At 55.1% G+C, this 26132-nt stretch overlaps 1 protein-coding gene across 3 annotated transcripts in view; it reads right to left on the bottom strand.

Annotated features, from left to right (window-relative positions):
- Positions 1-926: 926 nt before the first annotated feature.
- The window catches only part of KY (kyphoscoliosis peptidase), a 45172-nt gene continuing 19966 nt past the window's right edge, over positions 927-26132 (bottom strand). For all 3 annotated transcript variants that reach the window (XM_065876643.1, XM_065876642.1, XM_065876641.1), the window contains 6 exons: positions 22904-22986; positions 18485-18593; positions 15709-15826; positions 7363-7551; positions 5851-6041; positions 927-1822 (listed from right to left, as the gene is read on the bottom strand). In XM_065876643.1, the coding sequence (XP_065732715.1) occupies positions 927-1822; positions 5851-6041; positions 7363-7551; positions 15709-15826; positions 18485-18593; positions 22904-22986 (1586 nt within the window). The remainder of the gene's footprint in view (positions 1823-5850; positions 6042-7362; positions 7552-15708; positions 15827-18484; positions 18594-22903; positions 22987-26132) is intronic.

The raw sequence follows: 26132 nt of genomic DNA on the forward strand, positions 1-26132 counted from the left end.
TGTTTTCGTGGGAGCCCCCTGGCACTGCGGCATTCTCACTACTTCACCCAAAGTCTTTATTTAGGGTTATCTCCAGGGCTCCCCAAGGGCCCAGCAGCCTCCTGGGGCTTCCTGTGAAGGGTGCGGGGGGCGGAGGCTGAGAGGGCCTGGAGGGGCCGTGTGAATTGCTCTTAGACAGAGTGGACTGAATTACTCCCTCTGAGAGCAGAGTCGGAGGTCTTACATCCTTAGACTCAGGTGGCAGGGCTGCCATGTATCCCTGCACCTCCTGGCCCCTACCCAGGACACCAAGAGCGGGCACTGGCTGCTCTTGGCCTTGGAGTCGCCCATAACTTTTCTGTTGCCACATTCCCAGCACACACAGGGATTGTGGAGGCCCTCAGCCCCTAGTCAGCTGGGAGGCAGTTAGTTTCCTCTCCATACCTTCCTTCTCGGACCCTGGAACAACAAGTGGCATCGGGAATGCAGAAGGCTGTCAGGTCTGGGAAAAAGATGACAGTCCAGCCTCCCCTGGGGTCCAGGAGTTGGTGAGAAACACTGATGCTCCTTGAAAGAGGCTCTAGGATTCAGGATGACTCCTCCTTGTAGAGTATGCCCTCTTCTCTCTCCCCATCATAGGAAAAGCTTTCGGCCCAGGCAGCATCCCGGCTTTCCCACACCAGCCAGATAACAACAACGACGGCATCAGCACGAGAAGGGGGAGTCTGGGCAGTGGTGTACAGTTTACAATACTTTAGATTTACATAGCACCTTTGTCTTCTAAAGGGCCTTTGCCTCTGTCCCCTCGGCCACCAGAACACAAACGTCACAGCTCCCGTGGCAGAGCAGCGAGACTGAGGCAGAGGCCTAGAAGGGATTCCATGCAGACTCAGGGGTGTCTGGGGCTCTCTGCACTGCCCAGAGCAGGGGTGGCGGGGCCCCAGCCCTCACTGGGCGTTCACCTTGTATTTCAGGATGTAGGAGTAGAAGTTGTGGTTGGCATTCTCCAGCACCATGACGTAGACCTCCTGGCAGCCGGCTGTGTTGCAGCTGCCCTCCCAGTAGCCCTCGCGGTTCAGGGTCAGGGGCCACGTGTCCTGCCCCTTCACCAGGGCTTTGGCGACACCGTGCAGCTTCAGTTTGAACGGGACGTTGTGGTTGGCGGGCAGCACGCCCGACAGGGGCTCCAGTAGCTCATTGTCCTGCCCCCAGTTGCCGAAGCTCTCGGGGAACACGGGCCAGTTCACCTTGCTGTTGGTGCAGCACAGGAGGTAATTGAAGACGAAGACGTAGTTGCCCGGTTCCTGCCTCTTCTTGACGAAGATCTTGAGCGCGAACTTGCCGGCGTGGGGCAACTGGACTTTCAGCTCCGTCCGCTTCTCCCGCTGCAGCTGGAAGATGTAGCGCCGCTGTGTCTCCTCGGTGACGGGGCCATCGTCCCCGTGCAGCGATGCCAGGACGCTGATGCCCTCCTCCACGCCGAAGCTGACGGAGCAGCGCCCGTCGCTGGTGTAGATGACAGGCTCGGGGTGGGACGGCTTCGTGATGCCCATCTGCTCCGAGAACCAGCTGGGCCCCACGGGCTGGTGCAGCTCCGCAGGCAGCCGGACGTCGATGTCTGCGTAGTGGCACTTGAGTGTGTACTCCAGCACCGAGCTGTAGATCTCTGAGTTGCCCTTGGCGAAGATCTGCAGCTTGTGGGTGCCCACGGTCGGAGGGTACACGTCCAGCTTCATCCCGTTCTTCCTGAGGCTCAGCAGCCCGTGCTCCTGCTTGCCGTTGAGCATGAACATGAACAGCGTCGGGGCGCAGCTCTCGATGGTGACTGTGACCTTCCCGTTCACTGTGGAGAGAGAGCCGGGGTCAGGTGAGAGGGCTCTGGCCTGTGCTGATGTGCTGGTAAATGTTTAACAACGGGATCTCTGGGAGGAAACCGCTGACATATAGTGTCTGCCCATTTCTGTGGTGTAAATACCTTCACCACGATAGTTTTTTTTTTTTTTCTTTTGCGGTACGCGGGCCTCTCACTGTTGTGGCCTCTCCCGTTGCGGAGCACAGGCTCCGGACGCACAGGCTCAGCGGCCATGGCTCACGGGCCCAGCCACTCCGCGGCATGTGGGATCTTCCCGGACCGGGGCACGAACCCATGTCCCCTGCAACAGCAGGTGGACTCTCAACCACTGCGCCACCAGGGAAGCCCAACCACGATAGTTTTAAGTCACCAGTGTGATCTCACTGAACATGATATAAGCCAGAAGCAGCACACCTCTGGAAGGGCTCCCCTACCCCCTCTAGGTGGTTCTCTTCGAGAGCTGCAAGCTGGGTGGGAGGGTGTCTCAAGAAAAAAATCTGCCCCCAGCTGTATGTGCTGGCCTTGCCCATTTGATTCATATCAGATAAGTGTTACACGGAGCCTTAACCTGATTCTAGGGCAGGGGAGAGGGCCGAGGGACAAGGAGGGCCCAAGACCCTGGTTGGAGAGCCTCCAAGTCTCAAGTCTTGCTTTCACACTGCTCCCTCCAGCATCTGGGCGTTACCTTATCACAGCTGTCATGTCAACACATCACCTTAAAAACGGGTTGGAATGGCTTCCCTCCTGGAGGCTGTGCTCAAGGGGCAGGGCTGCTTCCTTGCGTGTCCCCCACTCTCCCTGAGCCCCCCCTGCCACTCCAGGCCGCATGTCTCTAATGGGGTCAGTAAGTGCAAGGGAGGGTCTTCTGCACCCACCTTCCCCGCTCCTTGCCTCTCCCCTTGCCCTCCAGTGCTGTCTTCCTCTGTCCTGGTCATTGCTGTCGGGGAGAGGGGCGGAGTTCTCCGGTTATTGCAGCCCACCAGCACACCCCTACCTGGCCCTCCCTGCTTCACAGGGCCACGGGGAAGTGGAGGGCTTCTCTGAGAGCCTCGCCTTCCTCTCAGAAGCTGATCTCCTGCTCCTCCCAGCTACCTCCCCGGTCCCGTGCGTGGATGAACGCAAAGGAAGGAGACAGACTAGCGTCTGATCCATGCTCCCTAGTAGCCTTTCCCCAATCGGGGGTCCAGTGCTCTTGCTGGGTAGGCAGAAAGCCATGCCCAGGCTCTAGGACAAGTGTCCCTGAGACTTCCTGTCTAATCAGCCACAAGGTCCCCGACTCCAGGGTGCTCAGCGACTGCATTCAGTGCTACCTCTTCCATCTGGAAGACTTTCCCTGCCTTCCCAGCTACTGCCAACTCCTCACCTACCTTAGTCTCCCAAACACCTGCCCACTGCAGTTCCCCTCCACCCAGTCAGCTCTCTGAAATCTGTCCTCCGTTCCCATTCTCCAAGTGTTCAAGTGTTCTTGGATGATCTGCGCCACTGGCCACGCCCTCCTGGAAGTCCTCTCCTCGCCTTGCATCCACCACCCTCTCCAGCCTGGCCCTCTCTCCACCCTCTGACCACCACCTGATCCCTTCCCTTTCCCATACACTAATTGTGGCATTCTTTGTGCTTATGTGCTATTTTCTTTGTCTACACTCTTTTTCCACTGCCACCAGCCACCATGGGACCTGGTGACCTCCAAAGGAAAGTGACCAAGAACAGCAAACTTGTTATCAACCTCTCTCGGTTGAATCCCTTCTCTCCCCTCACTTCCTAATCTAAGCCAGCTCAGAGGGCAGAAGCTGTCTCAGCCCTCAGCTGCTCACGGACCCTGTCCTGCTCCATCCTGCACCACAGTTGGTTGTGTGGTCCCCGTGCAATTCACCTTTGATGCATGGAGTACTCCCAGCATATCCATATGGCAGCCCGAGGGCTCCTGAAAATATCCACCCGGTCACTCCGGGGCTCACTTCACCATCAAACCAGAGGCCAGTGTAGAGGCCTGTCCCCTCCTGCCTTGCCTGAGCCAGGACCGTCTTCGGGCCCACACGGTATTCCCTCACATCCTCCCGGGGGACACCCCTTCACGTCCCAGGGCTCTCACACATGCTCTTCCCCATACCGTTGTCCTCCAAACCTGGATAAGACCTCAGTGTAACGTTCTGACTGCAAAGAAAGCTTTCCTGATGTCCTGGGGTGAGGCTGAGCTGCCTGGAAGCCTCTCTCCTGGCTCTGCATGTCCTCCACGGAACTTAGCACCGTACTAATGAATTGGTTATGTGTAACGTCCGTCTGTCCTCCCTGTGGGCGCCACAGGGAAGGGTCCGCCTGCCTCCTTTCCTGCCGTTGTCGCAGGCCTGGCCGGGGAGCCTGGCCCAGGGCGTTCTTGGCAAAGGTAAGTTGACTGGCTGGGAAGACTTGAAATCAAGGATTGGAGACACCTGGGGACCAAGCTGGAGCCTGTGACCACCTCTTCCTCTCACCCCTCCTTTGCCTCCTCTCACTCTCTCCTTCCTGCCTTTTGCCCACCTCAGTTTTCCTCTCAGCTTTCTTCCCATCCCCAATCTTAAGAAAACTAGCTCCAGCAAAGAAATGTTCTATAAATATGCTTCATGAATATGCAATCACATTTTAGGTTTACTATATATTAAGAAACCCAGTGTTTACATTTCTCTGTCTCTTGTAAAGGCAAACCCCTTGGGGGCACTGTTTTGACGCTGGTGTGACCTGGCCCATTCCTCCCTGTGGCCCCGTGGCCCATGACAGCTGGAGCAGGGCCCCATCTGACATACTTGTAGGAGCCGCACTCCTGAGACGGCAGCTTCATGCCGTTATCTTAGCAGCGGGAGCTGCCAGGTATTTACAGTGTTAGAAAAAGTATTCCCGAGCTCAGCAGCCTAGTTAAGGAGACTGTTGTGAGGCGGAAGGGACAAGTCAGCTGGGACTAATGTGGGTGCCCCTATATTCCTGAGCGTGGGGTGGGGTCCCCTGAAGACCCTCCCACAGACCCCGCTGTGCTCATACCAGGTGAGCTCAGGCCTTCTCTCCTGGGAGCACACAGGCCCCTGGGGGCAGAGATGGGGCCTGTAGGCAGTCCTTGGAGGAAGTGTTGGGGTGCACTGATCCTGCTGGGCTGAGCCCTGACTGTGGCTCGGGCATCCCTGGGCCCAGCCCCCCCATAGGCCTTGTAGTTCCCAAACACACCCAGCTGGCTGCCTGTGGCCCCTGTGGGGAGGTGGGGAACAAAGGTCAGTCCAGGCCAGCCTTGGGGACAGCTCGGCTGGGGGTCCTGCAGGCCCAGCCCTGGGGAAGTCGGCTGAAGAGGCTGGTCCTGCCTTTAGGAGGGAAGGAAACAGGGCAGCGGGCAGAACCAGCCAGCATCCAGGCGGCGAGGGGAGCTCTGAGAGGCCAGGCAGCGCCCCTGGAGCCCGGCCGTCGTCTGGGGTGCTTGAGCTCAGATCTTGGAGGCCTTGCTGTGTCCTTCCTGGAGCACGTCTTCCCATGTCCCGTGATGCCTGCTCTCCTCCAGCTCCCAGCACCCAGCTCGGTGGCTACCTCCCTACTACAGCCGCCAGCGCTCTGTCCTGGGACACGCCTGCCACTCGCCCACTAGTTGCTTAAGCCACTGACACACAGACCCTGGCTCAGCCGGGTCAACACACGTTCTCTGCCAGGAGTTTAGGAGCATCTGTCGGGCACCTGAGCTGGGAGGCGGGTGTAGCCAGGTCTGAGGCAGTCCTTTCCCTGCTGTGTGAGCTGAGAGAGACTCCCCCAGCTCGGGCCCACCAGCCCTGGTGCCCCGACCCCGGGCTGAGGACGCGGCCCTCAGGCCAGGGAAACCTCGGACCCCCTACGCATCCCTGTCTTGGTTTATGCTGGTGGGAGGGGCTTCTGTTCCCGCAAATGTGACCTGAGGCTGCGTCACGCCCTGATGGCCTGACGGCCTGGGCTGCCTCTGTCTCCCCTGCACAGCCCCCATATACAGCGTCCAGTGAGCTGGGCCCTGGCAGGGCAGCCCCACGGGCCCGGGTTACCTGTTTTGATGATGGAGGTCTGCGGGTGGGCACTCAGCATCCCCTTGTTGTAGAACTCACTCTTGTGATACATGTTATTCTCAAACTGCCTCAGAGATTGAGGAGGCTTGAGCAGCTGCCAGTTCTTGTTGTCCGGGAAATGGTCCTCGATGAACAGTGCAGGGTGGGTGAGGAAGTAGAATTCATTGTAGCTGGAGGGGGAAAGCAGGTCAGTAGTCATGTGGGGGGAGCAGGCCCCGGCTGTGCAGAGGGGCAGGGGGCCCCACAGGGGGACTTTGGGGCCCTCTTTGGGCTAACGTATCCTGGGGGGTGCCCAGCCACTACCCAGTGGGAAGAGGCACCATTTCCAACCCTAACGTGGGCGCTGCAGATGCCCCCTCAGTGGCTGCTTCCATAAATAGGAGGTGAGACAGGATCTGAGGCCCCTTTTAAGAGAAGGCCACCACCCAGGAGGGGCTGTGACCAGGCGGGGAATGGGCTGCCCCTGCTCTCAAAGCCAAAGAGATTTGAAGGGAGCAAAGCCGTGACCCACAGACCAGGTGCCAGTGGAGTGGAGGGAGGGCAGGGAGGGAAAGCCTGGTGCACCGGCTCCGTCCACATGGTGACCTGATGTGAGTAGCTGTGCAGGTGGGAGGCCCTGATGTGGTCCCTGGGGCTGCATAGACATGGCTCTCTGGTCAGTGATGCAGATCAGGAGAAGAACGGGGGACTCATCAGACATGGGCGAGCCTTCACTCGACCCCAGGTGAGTAGCGCCCATGGCTGATGCAGCAAAGCAGGGGTGTGAGTGAACACGTCCTGCATGCACGGGCTCCGTGCACGCACTTGTCGCGGCCCTGCGTGCAGGACCGCCAGGATTTTAGCTGCACAAATGGGGCCGTGCTCTCATTTCTCTGGATGAAAAGGCATCTGAGCTGCTGACGGCCATCAAGATCCAGCACGGATGTCAGGGCCTTAGCTTAAGGCCGGAGCCTCAGAAGACAGATGTGCTCCAGCCGTCGCTGTGGCCACAGGGAACCTGCACACCCCAGCACCCCTTCCCGCACACCAGACCCCCTTTGTCAGAGGTGGGATTCAGCTGCATTCAGCCCAGAGAGCAGGAGGAGGAAGCCCGGTGTCTGCGAGAAGCAGTAGGAGACAACTCTGGCAACTGTAACAAGGTCAGTGGCCAAAGGCCTGAGGGGAACCTACAGACACTTAGAGAAGCTTCTCAGCCCGGCCTTTCCTTGCACTTGGCCTGTGGGCAATCACTGTGCTTTTAGCGCTTGGATGGAGGGAGTGCTGGGGAGCCAGAGCAGGGATTTAGACAGTGGAGAGTGAGGTGACAGGAAGGCCTGGGCCCTTATCATTGGCCTGGAGCTAGCTCACTCCCTCCACCAGAGGAAGGGTGGGAGCGGCCAGCAGCACACAGAGGAGGCCCCCCTGCCCTCCTTCCCCTTCCATCTGGCCTTCTCCACCTGCTGCCTCCTCCATCTCCACCCACCAGGCACCCCGCAGAACCGAGGTACTTACAGGAAGGTGAATTTGGAGGTGGTGGAATCCACCAGGCCGCTGCCCCAGGTGCTGTCCACCAGGTGCCATCTCCCCTCCAGGAACACGGCGTTCCAGGCGTGGTCAAACTCCCCGGAGAAGCTCTGCCCCGGCTGGTAGCCAAAGCCCTTGGAGTAGCCAGGCACCGTCATGCACTGCACGCCAGCGATCCTGGGGCGGGACAGGGCTCTGAGAGGCGGCTCCTGCTGGGGCTGCGTCCAGCACCACAAGTCTGTCTGTCTGTGGCCCCAGGTCTTAGGCGCATTTGCTGTCCGGAAGTCCCTCCGGGCCTCTCCTCTTCCCTGCCTCTCGCCCAGTCACACACACACAGCCTTTTGTCTGCAGAGCCGGGGGACAGGGGGACACAGGGCTGGCTGGTCCCTCCGGCGCAGCCTGGCTGCGGTCCCCGCTGTCTGCTCCCCCGCCAGCCTCTACAGAGCACTTGGGAATGTCTCTCCTGAGGGCTCCGCCAGCAGCCGCGGGAGGACAGTGGTGCAACGGTGAGGGGCGCCTGGCGGACAAGGAAACCAGGGGCATGCCAATGCTCTCGACTCGACACACGTGGCTGGGGAGCTGGGTCGAGGTGCCACAGGTGGCGCGTCAGGCAGGGTGCTGCACGCGAGGGTACGGAAGAAAGCTGAGCCCACCTCCGCCGCCACGTCCTGCCCGCGGACACCTGTGCGGGGACCCCTGGGGCAGGCCAGCTGGGGTCCCCATCTTGACCTGGGGAGGACTGGCCCACTGCCAGGGCCACCACAGTGCATTAAGGCCATTTGCCGACTGATCGCCCTGGCCACAGTTTCAGAGTACCCTGTAGCTGTTACTTTGGGAGTGAAAATGCTGAGCGGTCAGCCCGAGCTTTTATCAAGACCCCCTTGACAGTGTGTTCCCCCACTGCTCACAACCAAGCTGGCCTGGACGGTGGGGTGATGGGCGCAGGTCACCTCTGGGGACCAAATGGCAAGCTCTAATCTGGGCGCTTGTAGCTGGAACACTGAGGCCCAGACCTGGGCTGTGGGCAGCACCGCACGGCCACAGCAAGCACCCCGAGAGTCTTGCCATGGCCAGCTGGTCCTCTCCTGCAGCAGCCCTGCTCCCACATGGCAGCTCTTCTGGTGCAGGGGATCCCCGGTGCCAGCCCTTCTGGGGCCTCTGTGTGAGCTAGAACAAGGTGCTCCTTCTTCAGGACACTTTCCTTTCACTGTGGAAGGTTGGTGTAATCAACGCCCAAACCCGTGATATCCAGGATGTTCATGATGGCCCATCGGATGGGGCTCAGCACGAGCTGCCCGCTGACTCTGCCCCTCCCCTTGCACGAACCGGGGCTGTGCTCCGGGTGTAGGCCCGGCCTGAATCAGGGAAGCGGCCTCGGGCAGCTGGGGTCCCTCCGGGAGCAGGTCTGCAGCCTCAGTTGCTCTGAACAAGAGGCCATGGAGCCTCAGGCTAATGGGGTGAAATGGCCATGCACACAGGATAGGAATGGGGAAATTTTCCGTATAAAAACGACCATTTAATTAACAATTAGTAGAATATTGGATTAAATACGACTTATCTCTATTTACATATCATTTGTTGAGAGACCTACTGAGGCAAAATATGGAGCCTGCAAATTACCAGATTCCACCTTGCCGTGGGGGCCGCTCACGTGCCCATGCGGCCTGAGCTCCCCTCTCCTGCCAGGGGCAAGCCTGCTCTGCTGAGGCTCCTTATGGGCTGGGAAGTTTTGCAGGCCCCCACCCTTCCGCCTGCCAAAAGGACGTCCAGGCCTCCCAGGCTGCCTAAGAAATCCCATGGGAACAGACCAGCTGGGCCCGTGGGGAGGATTTTGGGACCCCTTGGGGGGTGGGAGCAGAGAACGAGAGAAACCAGATTCCCATGGATGTCAGGATTCTGCTGGTAAAAGCCAACACGGACTCCCTGGAGCAGAAGGGCCGCCCAGAGGCTCGAGGCCTGGGAGGGGTGGGCCCAGGACCCCAGGGGAGGGAAGTGCAGCAGGCATGCCTGGAGAGCCCCCTCCTCATTTAGCTGCAATGGGATGAGGCCCAGGGGCTTCTCAGCCTGTGTGATCTGAGTGAGTTTATAGTCTTAGAGGAAACAGCTGGCAGAGGGGAGAGGCAAGGGTCTCATGCCAGGCCAGAGGGCTGGGACTGAGGTACGTGGGAGGTATGGGGGCACCTTCCATAGGAGGTAGGGCTCCGTATACTCAGAGAGTGGACGAGGAGAAGGAATGTTGTGAAAAACATTTAACAAGGTAGGAGATGTTCCTGACACGCTGTTAACTGACAAGAGCCTATAAAACCCCACCATCAGCACAAGGTGTGTGTGTGTGTGTGTGTGTGTGTGTGCGCACACGTGCGTGCACGCATGCATGGAAAACGAGAGATGGGGGAGGGCAGAGTGAGAGAGACAGTACAAAAGTCATCTGGTCTCTTAGTGATGGGATTATGGGTGATTCTAATTTTCTTCTTTAAGCTTCTCTTTATTTTTAAAATTTTCAATAACGATTATGCGTTACTTTTCGAATTGGAAAAGAATCCATAAATACTACTTGAAAATGACACTCTTAGTGAGTTATTTTCCTTTCTTGCCCAGAACGTCGGTGCATATGAATTTCTAGGATGATGTGGAGGAGTGTGGAGTACTGGGACACCAGTGTTTACACAAGGGGCTGCTTTGCAGGAAGGGAGGGGAGCTGCGGGCCTTGGGAGGGTGTCTGCTCCGCTCTGAGCGAAGTCAAGTGGGGAAGGAGAGGTGCTGAGCGCCCTTGCAGCCTCCAGGTGCTGTGAGAAAGATGGGGCTGGTGCTGATGTGGGCAGATGGCTGGCTCGAGCTCTGCCGGAGTGTCCTCCCGGGAGAAGCCGTGTCCCCGGGCAGAGGTATCCTCCCACCACGGGTGTGAAGTGGAGGTCAGAGTTGAGCACCAAGTAGAGGAATAAGAGTGAACACCCCGCCCCAAGCCTGGAAAGGGCCGGAGGGGGGAGAAGCGAGTGGCCAGCTGTCCTCCCAGAGGGCTCGGGGCTGGAGGCGGCGGTGACTTGGCTGAGCCGGGAGGGCGGGGCTCACCCCAGTGTGACCTTGCCAGGCTTACTGTGGGCAACACAGAAGGTTGGCATTAAATGATCTCTAGGGGTTGATTCTCTTCTGAGGAGAAGCTGGGAGGGCCGTGGGGAATGCCTAGGGCAGAGTAAAGATGAAGAAAACCCCCTCAGCTGTAAGCTTCTGCCGTGCTTGACTCTGACATGAGGATATTTTATTACCTGGCAGCAATGTGCTAGATGAATTGGACAAAGAAGTCATAATGTAAAGCATTATTGTTAATAATCCATAACCCTCATGCGAGGGTGTGGACCTAGTAATTCTAGCTGCTGGTTGCTAGACAGCTGACCCACCACCATCTCAGGTCATCAAAAGATCACCAACGGTATACACTGCAAAGCACTGTACCAGGCGCAGGCACCAGGGGATAATATCACATATATCATTTCAAAATGTAATAAATAGTATAACATAATAAGTTGTAATATTCTAAACATAAAGGTCACTGGCCACCCTAGATGTGCTCATAATCGGAAGGGGGCAGGTATGTGAACCGTCACGAAAATGCTAGTGATAAGCACGGCCCTTTCAGGGAACCCAAAGGAGCAGGAGTTTGCTGGAAAGCTCGGGGAGAGCACTGAATAAACGCAGAGGACGAGAAACGTTTCCGCCTCTCAAAGAACCCCAACCAGCCATCCTAGAGCCCCAAATATCAGCCAGGGAGATGTGTCTAATAACCTCCGCCTGCAGAATCTTGGTTTTTACTTTTGACAGTTTTGAAAATCCCACCACCAGTGGTTTTACTGAGGAGGTGACGGATCCAGACTGTGACTCATTTTAAACAGAGACGAAGCGGGCCTCGGCAGCAGGGTGGCTGAGCGGCCTGGGGTGGGTGGTGTACCCTGCACATATCAGCCCCTGAACATAGTGGGCTTCCTCACCTCTGACCACTTCTCCCAGGATGTCTGAGCCACACAGAAAAAACCAGGGAGGGTGGGAAGGCTATAGGAGAGGCAGTGAGGCATGCTCTTTTTTCCCATCTTGATGAAAACATTGTGATTTCTAATAGTAAAATTAGGAAGCATGGTTTCGTTAACGTTAAGCCCAAGGGCCAGTTTAACTGGGCAAATGTGTGAATTAGAATTTTTAGGGCCTTGCTGTTCCTGAAATGGTCCTCAAGAAGGTCGTAGAAAACAAATTTATGGTTACTAAAGGGAAGGTGGGGGAGGGATAAATTGGGAGTTTGGGATTAAAATATACACTCTACTATATATAAAACAGATAACCAACAAGGTCCTACTGTATAGCACAGGGAACTATACTCAATATCTTGAAATAACCAATAATGGAAGAGAATGTAAAAGAATATATATATATATATATACATATGTATGTATAACTGAATCACTTTGCTGTACACCTGAAACTAACCCAACATTTCAAATCAATGTTTTTCAATAAAAACTAAAAAAGGTATATTATATAAATCCAAAAAAAGGTAAATTCTAAACTGGCAAAAAAATTGTGATTTCTATACTACAGCAGGACATGAATAACCATGGTTTATGTTTCACAATTTATGTAGTTGATTTCTCGTAAATTTGACGGTGTCTTCATATTTCTGCTATATGGTCGGTCCCCTTACCCTTTTCTTATACCACCACCCTTACAGCAAGGTCAGTAACTGTAATCACGGTAATAATTTTCACTCCAAAGCCCTGTTTAGAGCTTTTTGAGGTTGACTTCAGCGGCCTCCTCTCTGACAAGTGAGGAGTTGGCAGTTCAGAGAGGGAGGCTGACTTGCCTGGGGACACTCAGTAGTCCAGGGGCCAAAGCAGCGCCAGGACTCATTTTTCCTGATGCACAGTTCAGTAGGCTCTGTAATTGCACCAGCCCTTTTGTACACGGAGATTTGTTTTAATCTATAAACTTCTGGGTGGTATACAGAGTGAAATTAAAGGCTGGTTTGCTATAGTGATGTAATTCATCTTCGTGAGTACTCTCCTTTGGTGTATCTACAAGGATGGGAGAGTTTAGATGCCCCTTTCAGAGGTCGTATATGGGGAGGATAATTTAAGGTTATTTAATGTATCCAGCCTTCTGGGCCTTTGGAACCAAGTGATGTTCTGGGATGATCTGGGGCACGATGCCACGCAGCAGCACGCCACTGTGACAGCTGAAGGATGCATGGAAAACGCACTGACATCTAATTGGTGACAACGGGTCTCCTCAGCACCAAAGTCTCGAACTGGTAATAAGCTCCTGGCCTTATCAGAAGTCCCTGGAAAATCTGCTAGCTGGTGGTGCCAGCGCGGTGATAACGGGGAGAAATTGCACTGGAGGCTGACTTAGTGGCAGAATTCTGGGGAATTAAGCTTGACCCTTGCAAGGAAATGAAGCAAAATTCATGAAGGCTGTCGGGGAACTGAGGCAAAAGGAGAGACATCAATGCTGGACGAGAGAAAGTCAGAAAGAAATTGATCCAGCAGTTACAAGCAACAGTGCTCACAAAAAAGGTGTATTGGTTACTTGGGAAAGACGATGAAGAAATGAATGACATTGCAAAAATATCTGAATTCCCCACCAAATTACTTTATTATATCAGTCTTTAATGAGGCCACCGCAGGGAGGTGGAATGGACTGGCAGAAGTAATGACAGCCGTGTGGATACAACTCTTGCTAAGAGGCCACCTTGACAACTAAGCAGGGGTAAACCAGCAAGTGTGGATTACACGTCTTCAGTTATTAAGGAGTCCGGTAATGAATTTACCAAACCTTCAGCAGTTATTTTAAAGGGAAGGGGACTTAGGAAAGATGCATGGACGAGGTGACCGGACTTTAAAGCCAAAGTTAAAGGAATTCAGCGAACTGTGAGCTATTGTTAAATGTCCCAGGCAATGCAGAGTATTTCACACGATAACTGCCAGGTTGGAACCTAGCGTTAAATGATGCAAAACGTTGGGATGTGTTTTACTGATCATCTTCAGGCCAGAATACGGCCGTTGTTAAGCATCTGGACCAGGCCAAAAGAGCTGACAGTTCCACTCAAGGCCAATGTCAATTTTCTGAGCCTATGTGAGTCTATGTGGGTCTGTAGGAAAGTTCTACAGAGCAAAGACACTCCAGTACTGTGGGAAGACAGGGAGGATTAAAAAAAACAACAATCCCCAAGTCAGGTTAGCAAACTCCAAACTGCATGTTCTCATTTAGTCCTGCAGTCCTGCCAGTAGGCAATAAAGTCCCCAGTGTGCAGATAAGAAAACTCAGGCTCCCAGAGGCTTAGTGCCTTCCAAAAGGAACAAAACTAATAAGTGGAACATTAAGGACTGGAAATGAAGGACTGGTAAACTAACTGAGGCCTGGAAGTCTTTCTGCTATAAATCTGATACGCCTTCCATACCATGCTAAGAAGGCTTCTACTGGATAAAGAAGGATATATTCTATGACTTAAAACCCTGGGTGTTTTCAAATTTGCAAATTGAGATGAAAATGCTGAAAGGTGCTAGGCACGAATAGAGCTGAACACAGAGGGAGGGCTATTCCATTATTTAAAAAGAGAAGAAGGTCCATTTCATACAAGTCTGCTAGGAATATCCTGTCATTGAGGGCCTACTGTGTGTAGGATTCTGAGATGTATATTCACAGGGAAAGCAGAAAGGGTGGGGGGAGACATATGAAGACACAGAAGACCTATAAGACCTATAAGAAGAAATGAGCACAGGCAAAGCCTACATGATAGAACAAAGTCCAGAAAGGAATATGACAAAATGTCAAGTGTCATCTCTAAGTGGTAGGATTCGGGTAACTTAATTTTCTTCTATTTGCTTCTATGCACTTTATAAATCTATAGTTAAGTTTTATTTTTAATTTACAAAACTGAGTTAAAGAAAAGCCTAAGCAAGACCTGAGCTGGCGTACAGGCGTGCTGACGGCACCCTGGAAGGGGGAGGGGGGCCATCCTGCAGCGGGGCCCAAAGAGCATTAGGGAGAGGAGAGCAGAAAGGGCCTGAGGAGCTGGAAGTTGGGGGAGCGGTGGAGGCGGCAAGGCCGGGAGGGAGATGAGGCTGCAGTTGGGAGGACATTATGAGGCAGCGTAAGCCTTTAGTCTGGTTCAGGAACCCAGGGCCTGGGAGCCTGGGCAGGGGGTCGGTGAGGACCCTGGTTTCTGGAGAGGCCCAAAGGCATGTGGGGTGCCTGGGTCTGGGGTGGGGTGGGAATGCAGGGGTTGGGAGATGGGCTGCACCTCTGCACCCTGACCTGCCGTGGGCCCCTCTAAGAGCAGACGGTGAGCAGGAGGGGTGGAGAAACATGTCTGTGCTTGCTGGGCGTGGGAGGCTGGACAGCTGGGGGTCAGGCAGGGACTGGGATGCGTGTCCCCCAGGCGCAGGACATCCTGTGGCCGCTGTACAGCACCGACACATCACGCCCGCCCGCCCGTGGACTCTTAAGTGTCCGTTGCTACTCTTGGTTTGATGAATTGCCCCCTGCAGTCCTGGCTGGCTGATGTCTGGGTGCCTGAGAAGACCGGCTCCCAGAGGGCTGCAGGGGCAGTGGGCACAGTCTGTCTACACCCCTGGGGATGGGCTTTTCAGTGGTCCCCAGGGCTGGCTGACTGTTTCCTGGGGAACACGGCAGACCTCAGAGAGCAGGCACAGGAAGCTGTGCGGGTCGGCGGGGCTCCCCCAGCCTTGAGTCTGTCTCCAGGTCACCTAGAACCCGCAGTGAGGTCTCCAAACACAAATGAGAGCAGCCACTCGCCTGCTCTCACCCACCTGGGCAACCTGGCCAGGTGCTCACTCCCGGAGCAATGGAAACGGAGCCCCAAGGCTCCAAGAGACAAGCTGCTTCCTAGTTATTCACCTTTTCCAACTGACAAATCTTTTCGAGGGTGGAGCTTTTGTTTGCCCCGAGAGGGCCCCTGTGCCAGCCCTGAGGACAGCCTTTCACAGTCCTCTTGGCGCCCGCAGTCACTGTCCTTGCGTTCCCAGATCTGCCATTCTTCTAACCTTCAGCTGCACAGAGATGGGAGAAGGTGGAAAAAGGGCCTTTTATAATCAAATTATCTCTGTGCATTCATCTGCCATTATGTTAATGTATCCCGAAGCCCGACAGATGGTACAAAGTCAATTACGCTGGTGTTAAAAAGGGAGAAATTGACCTTTTCAGGACTCACTTGGATTCAGAGCAGAGTTTGCAAACTCGGGTTTCAGGCCTGGCACGTGGGTGAAGGTGCAGGGCGCTTGGCAGGGGGAGGGGCTGGGTCAGGGTGGTCAGCCCGGGACGCCTCTGTACCTGCACATTCTCTCAAAGAGCCCAGCGTAGCCATCACAGTTGGTCTTCTGAGTCTGCAGGATGGTGGTGGGTTTGAAGGCCTGGCGGTCCTTCTCCTGGGCAGCCTCGATGTCATACTCTGGAGGGCAGAGGAGGAGTCCGTGAGGAACCAGGTCCCTGGAGACGACCCGGCTGGTGCAGAGGAGAGAGGGTTCCACCACCTGTGGCACTGCCCCTGCCCTCCACTGTACTTCCAGCATCACTTGGGCTGGCCTCCCTCAGGCCAGGGAGAAACTGCTGTGGACTGAAGGGAACAGGGCCCCAGTCCAGGTGCTATCTGGCAAATGTCCCCTCTGTGTGGGTGAGGGCAGGAAGAGCAAGGCATTGGCTGAGGGGCCACCGGCTCCTTAGGCCTCGTAGGAGCGGCTGGGAGGGGAGGGACAAAGACAGCACTGGGCTGGGGTTTGCCTGTGTGTCCCCACCACAACGCAGCTCTGCAGGCGGGGCCAATGAGGCTGCTCACCCATCCCTGCGGCAGCCCCCAAGGCCAAAGCCTCACACTGACCTGCAGGGGGCCAACTGAGCTACTATTAAAACTTGTCCCAAATAGAGAAGACAGACTGTCACTTCAGTAACAGTAGAGCTTAAGGCATGGGGGAGGCCCTGAGGCTGAATCCCTGTGGCCTCTGAGGGCACAAAGGAGGTGTGTGTGGGGGGGTCGTGGTGGTGGTAGGGGGTGGTGTGTGTGTGTGGGGGGGTGGGGTGGTGTGTGTGTGTGCGTGTGCATGTGTGCATGTGTGTCTGTGTGTGTGGGGTGGTGGTGTGGTGTGTGTGTGTGTGGGCTGTGTGCACGTGAGTGTGGGGTGCGTGTGTGCATGTGTGCACGTCTCTGTGTGTGCACGCGCGTGTGTGTGCACGCGTGTGTGGTGTGTGTGCGGTGTGGTGTGGTGTGTGTGTGTCTGTGTGTGGTTGTGGGTGGGTGTGCGTGTGCATCTGTGGGGTGGGGTGGGCTGTGTGTGTGCGTGCATGTGTGTGTGTGGGGTGGGGTGGTTTGTGTGTTTGTGCATGTGTGTGGCGTGTGTGTGTGTGGTTGTGGGGCGGTGTGGGTGTTTTTGGGGTGTGTGTGTGTATGTGTGTGCATGTGTGGGCTGGGGTGGGATGTGTGTGTGTGGGGATGTGTGTGTGTGCGTGTGTGTTTGCGTGTGTGTGGTGTGTGTGGGGATGTGTGTGTGTGTGCATGTGGGGTGGGGTGGTTTGTGTGGGTGTGCATGCGTGGGTGTGCGGGTGTGTGGGTGTGCAGGTGTGTGTGGGTGTGCGGGTGTGTGTATGTGGGTGTGTGCGTGTCTTTGGGGTATGCATGTGTGGGGTTTGTGTGTGGTGTGGTGTGTGTGTGCATGCACGTGTGCATGTGGGGTGGGTTGGTTTGTGTGTGTGTGTGGTGTGTGCGCGTGTGTTGTGTGTGTGCGTGTGTGTGTGCGTGCATGTGTTTGGGGTGTGTGTGTGGGGGGGTGTGTGGTGTGGTGTGTGTATGTGTGTGTGTGTGTGTGAGTGCATGTGTGCGTGTGGGGTGGGGTGGTTTGTGTGTGTGTGTGGGGTGGGGTGGGGGTGTGTGTGTCTGTGTGTGGTTGTGGGTGGGTGTGCGTGTGCATCTGTGGGGTGGGGTGGGCTGTGTGTGTGGTGTGTGTGCGTGCATGTGTGTGTGTGGGGTGGGGTGGTTTGTGTGTGCATGTGTGTGGCATGTGTGTGTGTGGTTGTGGGGCGGTGTGGGTGTTTTTGGGGTGTGTGTGTGTGTGTGTGTGTGTGCATGTGTGGGCTGGGGTGGGCTGTGTGTGTGTGGGGATGTGTGTGTGTGTGCGTGTGTATGTGTATGTGTGTTTGTGTGTGTGTGCATGTGTGTGTGGGGGGCGGGGCAGCAAACAAAGTCCTGACGGATGTTCTGTTTCCCATCCTGTCCCCTTAAAGCCCAGGCTGAGTGCCGGGGTTGGAGTTGGAGGAGTGGCTCCTCAGGTCTTATGGCAGATGCCCTACCTATGTTAGGCGAGTTCATCCTCTAAGCTGCATCCCTAACTGCTGCTCTGGGAGGACAAAGAGAAAGCCCAGTGGCAGCAGGTCAGGGAAGCCCTGCTGGTCTCTATGTCACAGAGAAGTCACTAGAAGTCCATCCCACCAGCCAGCGCCTCCATGGACTGCAGGGTGCAGCATCCAGCTTCCCCTTAGCAGCCACCTGTGGGCTTGGCTTGAGCTGGTCAGACTCTCAAGGCTGTCCCATGCAGAGCTGTGGGCAGCTGCGCAGGCCCAGGTCCCCTCGGGTGGCTCTGAGAACCTGGAGACTGGGCTGAGAGCAGCGGCCGAGGCCCCCACTGTGGGAGCAGGGAGCCGGGAGAGGGGTGTCCACTCTTCCTGGCACGGGTGTTTTGAGAAACCTCTGGTGCTGCAGTAACTTTTCAAATAGCTATGGCTCATCCCCAGCCTCCTACTTCTTGATGACCTTCTGCCCTGGGTTCTCATCTCTGTGGAGCAGGTCACCCAGGAAGGCAGGACTGAGGGAAGGCTGCCGCTGGGTGAGGGGCCTCAGCTCTGGCTATGAGCAGAGGGCCACGTGGGATCCTCGCCCATGCACCCTTCATGGAGACTGCTAGCACACAGTGAGTTAATCTTGGTTATTGAACCCAGCCATCTGAGAGCCCCTCTCCTCCACCTTCCCTCTTCCTCCACACACATGGGTGATGGAGTCAAGCCCAGAGACGTTCCTCTGGGAACAGGGTCCCAGGGCCAGTGGCCCCACCGGCAGGCCTACCTATGTGGTGGCAGATCCAGATCCAGATGGCGCGGACCCTCTCCAGGTCACTGTGAGCCTCCTGGAGCAGGTCGCTCACCAGCGTGTCCAGGCCACTCTTGACTGTCACCTGGGAAGTGGGAGGAGTGTGCTACGTCAGGGCCCAGACAAGGGCTGTGGGGAGCCCAGTGCCTTGCCACCTGCAGCCAGCACTGCCCTTCCTCCGGGAAAAGAAGGAGGAGAGGCCCAGAGACACAAAGACTGGGCTTAGGGCAAACTTGATGCAGGCTGGACGTGGCGGGCAGTGCTGACCAGCTGAACCACTGGCCCTAGAGCCATCACATCTTCTCTCTGCAGCTCCTGGGGCCAGTCAAGTGGCCATCCGGGCGCTGTAGCAGCCCCTAGTCATGGTCAACACTACCCGAAGCAACTGACAGATTTAGCACAATCCCTATAAAAGTCCAACAGCCTTTTTTTGCAAAAATGATAAAACCAGTCCTCAAATTCGTATGGAATTCTAAGGGGCCTGGAATAGCCAAAACCATTTTGAAAAAAGATGAACAAAGTTGGAGGACACAGATTTCTGGATTTCAAACTTACTTAAAGTTACAGTAATCACAACAGTGTGATATCGACATAAGGGTTATATAGACTAATGAAACAGAATTGAGTCTAGAAATAAACTCATAAGTCTATGGCTAATTGACTTTTGACCAGGGTGTCAGGTCCATTCAATGGGGAAAGAATAGCCTCTTCAATAGATGGTACCTGACAACTGGATATCCATATGCAAAAGAAGGAAGTTGGACCCCTACATCATACCATATATAAAAAATTAACTCAAAAATAATCAATGACCTAAATATAAGAACTTAAACCATAAAACTCTTAGAAGAAAACACAGGGGTAAATCGCGGTGACCTTGGATTTGGCAATAGATTCTTAGATATGATACCAAAAGCACAGGATATAAGAGAAAAAATAGATTAATTTGGCTTCATAACAATAAAAATCTTCTGTGCATCAAAGGACAGTATTAAGAAAGTGAAAAGATAATTTATAGAATGGAAGAGGGCCTTCCCTGGTGGCGCAGTGGTTGAGTCCACCTGCCGATGCAGGGGACACGGGTTCGTGGCCCAGTCCGGGAGGATCCCACATACCGCGGAGCGGCTGGGCCCGTGAGCCATGGCCGCTGGGCCTGCGCGTCCAGAGCCTGTGCTCTGCAGAGGGAGGGGCCACAACAGTGAGAGGCCTGCGTACCGCAAAAAAAAAAAAAAGATTTAGAATGGAAGAAAATATTTGCAAATCATATACCTGATAAGGGTTTAATATCCAGAATATATAAAGAACCCTTATAATTCAACAACAAAATGACAACCCAATTTTAAAATGGGCCAAGGACTTAAATACACATTTCTCCAAAAATATATAAAAGGCCAATAGACACATGAAAAGATGCTCAATGTCATTAGTCACTAGGGAAACGCAAATCAAAACCACAGTGAGATACTACTTCATACCCACTAGGTTGGCTATAGTAAAAAAAAAAAAAAAAAAGGCAATCATAAAAAAATTGGCAAAAATCTGAAGAAATTAGAACCCTTGTACATTGCTGGTGGGAATGTAAAATGGTGCAGCTGCTGTGGGAAACAATTTGTCAGCTCCTCAAAAATTTCAACATGGAAGTACCATATGATCCAGCAATTCCACTCCTAGGTATATATACAAAAAGAACTGCAGACAGATACTCAGATACCTGTTCACCAGTGTTCATGGGGCAATATTCACAATAGTCAAAAGGTAGAAACAATGCAAGTGCCCATCACAGATGAATGGATAAACAAAATGTGGTATATCCATGCAATGAAATATTACTCATCCATTAAAAGGAATGAATTTCTCAGACATGTTACAATATGGATGAACCTTGAAAACACAATGCTAAGTGAAACAAGTCAGACACAAAAAGACACAGTGTATGATTCTTATATGAAATATCTAGACTAGACAAATTCATAGAGACAGTAAATAAATTAGAGGTTACCAGGGGCTGGGAGGAGGGAGAATGGGGAGTTATTGCTTAACGGGTACAAAGTTTCTGCTTGGGGTGATTTTGGAAGTAGACAGTGGTGATGGTTGTACAACACTGGGAATGTAATTGATGTCACTGAATTGTACACTTAAAAACGATTCCAATGGCAAATTATATGGCATATGTTTTACCATAATATATAAAAAAAGAGCAAGTTAGGTTTTCTGCATGGATCCTCAGGAGAAAACAGGGCTGGGGTTGCTGGAAAGGCAGCCCTGGCCATGCTCACTCTTTCTAGAGAAGTAGGGGCACCTGTGCGCTTACCTCTGCAATGGTTGCCCGCACCTCCGTCAGCTCCCACCCTAGGTCCTCCTGACCTAGGAGGTTCCGCCGCTCACACGGGAGCTCCAGGACCCACCCTCTGAGCACAGGGAGACCGCCAGGCCCCTCCGCGTGTCCCCTTGCCCAGCTGCTCCAACACCTGTCTTTGTCCCTCTCCCAGGGCCTAGAAGCACACGTTGCAGGCCCGCATTACAGCCTGGCTGACTCCTGACTTAATTCCCAGCTTCGGTTCTATGGTTTCTGGCCCTTTGGTCCCCATTCACTGCTCTCTGAGGCTGTCCAGCAGCCTGTCCATCCCTTCTGGCAGCCATGACAACATATCCCACCCTGCACAGACTCTGGATGCCCCCCTTCCCTTCCCTCACTCTCACAGATGACCAGGCCTCAGACTCAACAAGGCCCAGGCAAGACTTCCTTACCAATGAGCCCTCCTCCTCCGCTGGGCTCTCTGCTGGCCTCGGAGCCAGGCCGCCTGCCTTGGCAAAGCTGCCCTTCCTTCCTCAGGCGCTGCCCTCGCTCCTCTGCGTCCTCACCTCCTCCTCCCGGCCCTGGCGGCCCCAGCCTCTCCTGTCTGCCGTGTCTCTTCAAAATGCCCCCCAGTCTCTCTCTCAGGACTGCCCACATCTAGTCTCCCTTCCTTGCCAGGCTCCTGTGGGGTCTTCCCTCCACTCCCTCCCCCTTCAACTGCCATTTGCCCTTCAGCCTGCCGGAGCCTGGCCGAGGCCTTCAGCCTCCTCTGAGCTGCCCCCCTGGAAGTACGAAGGGCCTCAGTGCTGAGCAGTGGAAGGGAGCCTGTCTAGCCTCGCCTGGCCAGAGTGAACCATGACCGCACCTTCTAGAGCACTGACCCTTCCTGGTCTCGCCCGGCCTCAGGTGGCTCCTGGCCCTGCCTTCCCCAAGATGGCACCCTCCCTATGGCTTTAGCTCTTAGCTGAATCTGACGGCTCCCAAAGCAGGGTTTCCGGCCCAGACCTCTCCAGGCTAGATACAGCTCCGGGCTCGGCTATCCAGCTGCCCAGGGTTATCCACCTCCACAGGCACTACAGCCCACTGCACCCCACACAAACCATCACCCCCGACACATGCTCCAGCTCCCTCACTCTGCGCCCGAGAATCTACCCTGCCTGCCCTCCACCGCTCAGCGCAGCGACTGGGCAAGCCCTGCCCCACCTTTACCTCACTGCACACACACTGGGGAGGGGTCCTTCCCCTCTGCGTCCAGCTCCTCTCCGTTCTCAGTGTCTCCGCTTCATCCAGGGATGCCTCCTTCTGCCAGGACAGCTGGGCACCCCCTACTGATGTCCCTGCCTTGAATCAGACTCTCTGATCCGAGCTCCTATCATCACTCATCAGTTCAGCAAACAAGGTTCCTGAGTATCCACTATGTGCCAACCCCAGGGTGGTTTTTCTAGGACTGTAGACGATCTCCTGGCTTATCGGCCTAGGATTGCTCCCTCTGACCTTAGCTACGGGTCCAGCTCCTTAGCTGCTCCAATCAGACTCTCTGTGGTATGGCTCCTGCCTGGCTCCCAGGACCCCAGTGTGTCCCTAGGGCATCAGCTCTTGTAGCTGCCCCTCCCCACACCTGCCCCAGATGTGCCCAGGCCCAGAGGTGTGGGAGCTCAGCCGCCCACGTGTTCAGGGGTGAGGACTGCTGTGGTCATGTGGGGGCTGGCCATCTGCATCTGTGGTCCTCCCCCCATCCTCACGCCCCTTCCTTCATGGGCTGGGGCTGGCAGGGCTCAGCAGCAGCAGTGCCCCAGTGGGCAGGGGAGGACAGGACAGGGCTGGCTGGAGGCGCCTGCCAACAGGGCGGCGCGGGGTGTGTAGCCTGGGGTGAAAGCATCAGGACCGTGGGTGGGGTGGGAGGGTGAAATGGCCTCTGTCCGGGGCCCTTCTGTCCTCCTCCCACATACTGTGGAAAGGCGCTCCTCCGTACTATCCACCCAAGGGACTCAGGATACACTCAGGAGGGGTCTGGGGAGAGCTTCTGCCGCTCTGGTTTGGGAAACTCCAAGCCGCCTTGTGGGGGTGACCATCGCAGGCAGAGGGCCCGGCTCTCCTACCTGTGAGGCATAGGTGTCCAGTTTCTCAAACTGCCGCAGGTCCAGGGGCATGGATTTCAGGCTGGAGCGATCCCAGGGGTAGGCTGGAAACACAAGGAGGTTGGTCAGGGTCTGAGACCAGCCAACGGGACTGCCTGGCCCAGGGCTCCCTGTCTTTTTGAGGAGCTGTGACGGCCTGACCTTTGACATGATTCCCGGACTGAAACACTGCTCTCAAGAGCTAGATCTCTTAGAAGGGTTCCTCGGTCCAACTGGTTTGGGAACCGTGGTAACTCCTCTAGTCCTCTGGGAGACCCACAGGGATAGTAAGCAGACCCCAGCAGCCAGCAGTAAAAGAAGTGATTGATTGCACCTCAGTGAATTCAGCAGCCCCAGACGGACTGATGACAGAATCCCTCCTCCCCACCCCACAGTTTCCTGCAGATTCCCTGCTAGCTTTTCCAGGAATGAATGCTCTGTGGGAAGCACCCAGGCAGCGCTGCTTGCCACTGATGTCCTGGCCACGGTGCCCAGGGTGGTCTGAAGGGCACCCGGGTATGGGAGAGGGCAAGATGGTCCTGGGCCACCTGGACCTCTGTAGGGTGAGGTGCGTTTGGCACCCAGACAGGCTTCTTCCCTTGCCCATGGTCATCTGGAGACTGACCGCTTGCACCCCAAGAAAGTTAAGAGTTCTGGCAACAGGTGCCCAAAGTACAGTGAGGGGGGTGGTGCCTGAGGGAAGCTGGGCCTCAGAATCACTCTTCTACGCACAGCCTTTCTCAGAGGAAGCCAGGACACAGGACAGCCCCAGGCAGCTGCTGCAGGGTTGACTGACCAGTGGTCAGACCAACCCATGGATGGACGGGCAGCAAACCCCTGTCCCAGCCCGGAGAAGAGCCTGGGCTCTGGCTGGGTCTTTCTTATTCAAGGCCCTCTGAGCCAGGCTGACCAAAATCAGGCAAGCTGGATAGGAGGACAGGGCGGGGGTGAGAGGCAGATGGGGCCAAAGGGGCACTGATCCCCTGACTCCAGTGGATCAACTCTCAGCCTGCTATGTCAGGAACCTCTGGGTGCTGGGTGAGTCAGGGGTGCTGGTGGGACCCCAGGACATGACAGCAAGCCTGGAAAGAGCAGAGTAACATGGGAAAGTGCCTGGTGGGGCTGCACAAGGCCTGGGATCTAGTCCGGTGACCTCCCCCTCACTGGGCAGTGCTAAAGCCAGCAGCCCAGCCTCCGGCGCAATCTACGGGGCACCTGGGAGAGTGAAAGAGACAGTGGATCACGTGGTAAGGTCAGCAGCACTCTTTTCCCTGGGAGGGTGCAGGGTGAGGGTCCTCTGCAGGCAAGCGCAGAGCAGGGGTGCGAAGCCACTGTGCCCGGTGCGGGGCTGTGCCTGCATGTACCCACACAACCCTCGTGGACTGTGAGAGTCCTTTTTTTTTTCAGTTTAAGCAGAAAAGTAATTTATTAAATGTCTTCAAGTAACTGCGTGAGCTACAGGAAGACCAGAGCAGCAAGTGCAGAGGCTGCATAGCCAGAACCAGGGCTGTAAGTCGGACTGTGGAACTGCGGGGGACAGCATGTTGGAGAGTGTCGCCATTCCCACCGAGATGCACACAGTGGTTTCCTTGGTGCTGTAGACTTGAGAGGTGTGGTGAGAGGGTGGGGACACCACCAGCGCTGGCTGGAGCTGCTCCACGACCCTCCCTGGGCCAGCATTGCATGTCAGGCAGTGCCAGCGGGTCAGGGAGCTGGTCAACGTCTGGCCACAGAGGAGCTCCCAGCCTCCAGTCAAGTTCAGCTGTCAGGAGCAGGCCACACGGGTCCTTCTGCACTTCCCCACTGCTGTGGGTCCCTTCCTGTTAGGACCCAGGCCTTCTCCCTTCTCAGCCTCAGACTGGATTTTGCCCCTCTCCCTGCTCCCTCAGTCCCTGCTGACGCCCTGCAGGAGTCCCCGTGGGTGGGGGAGTGCGGGGGGGGGGGGAAGGAGGGTGTGGGGCGGGGGGAGGTGCTGGTCCCTGTGACCTCTGACACATCCAGGATCCGAGGCTGTTCCCCTCCTAAGAGGGGACAGGGTGCGTGGTGGGCAGGCAGGCTGTGCAAACTCTACGGTGAGGCTGTGGCCTCACCCAGCAACCTAGCATTTTCTTTCTTCATTTTCTGCTCCTCTAATAAGCACCAAGACTCCCTGGACGTCCCCTGCCCCCAGCCTTCTGTCCTGTACAGTCTTACCCTGGAGCTCCCTAGAAGCCCAGCACCATAGCAGCTCAGTGACTGTCTGGTGCCAGAGCTGGGATTTCTCACCTCCCATCACTCAGATCACTTCAGGGCCTATCTCGGGTGGTCTACCATGTGGCCCTTGTCCAGCCAGACCCTCAGAAGGGAGGGGGGACACAGCAGGAGGCCCTGCCGAGCTTCCCCCCTTCTTGGTGCCCTCTTCCCCCAAGGAATCTGGTTCCTGCCATCCCCTGACAAGGGCCGTCACAGTGACCTAAGTGGATATGAAGTGGACTTACACATTTAACAAGCGTCAGCTCTGCAAATGAGGTCTCCCCACCCCCATTTCAAAGAAGGATGCTGTTTCTAAAATGGGACTGAAAAACCCTATTATTAAGAAAGTTTTACTCTTTCTTGGTTCCATTCTACAATATCTGAACAGTAAGAATATCCATAATGATTTATGCCTCATTTAATTCACTTCCTGAGCAGATTATATAATATTTGAATATGATTTTGCATAAACACATTTTAAACACCAGTGGCATTAACTAAGTTATTCTAATTTTAAAGCAAAACAATGGGAAGAAGTACCAAACTGTACTAAACCTTAGATGCCATCTGGTCTGAGCTGAGGGGGAAACTGAGGCCCAGGGAAGGTGAGTGAGGGCCAAAAGCAGGATTTGAACCCAGGCCGTCTATTACCCATTCGGGATTTCTTCCTCTGCCCCACTCTGCTTATTCTCCTGCCTCCCTCCTTACAGATGCTTGGCATTCCATTTAAAGTTAATACAATTCTGAATTCTGTTTTTAATGTTTCCCATAATGCGCTGCCTTGTTATTGGTGGGGTTTATGCTTTAACTTTGGGATCACATCTAGTGTGTGAGCTTTTTACTTCTCTACCTGTGTCCATGGCAGACGCTGCCAATCAATCATGATACTCCTGTCCCCTGAGCCCAGAGGTGGCCCCAGACACCCAGCACAGTACTCCAGGGAGCCATTTCCAATTGAGCACAGATTGGCTCATGAGGC

This window comes from Phocoena phocoena, chromosome 4 (genome assembly GCF_963924675.1).
Source record: "Phocoena phocoena chromosome 4, mPhoPho1.1, whole genome shotgun sequence".
In the NCBI taxonomy this organism is placed as follows: domain Eukaryota; kingdom Metazoa; phylum Chordata; class Mammalia; order Artiodactyla; family Phocoenidae; genus Phocoena; species Phocoena phocoena.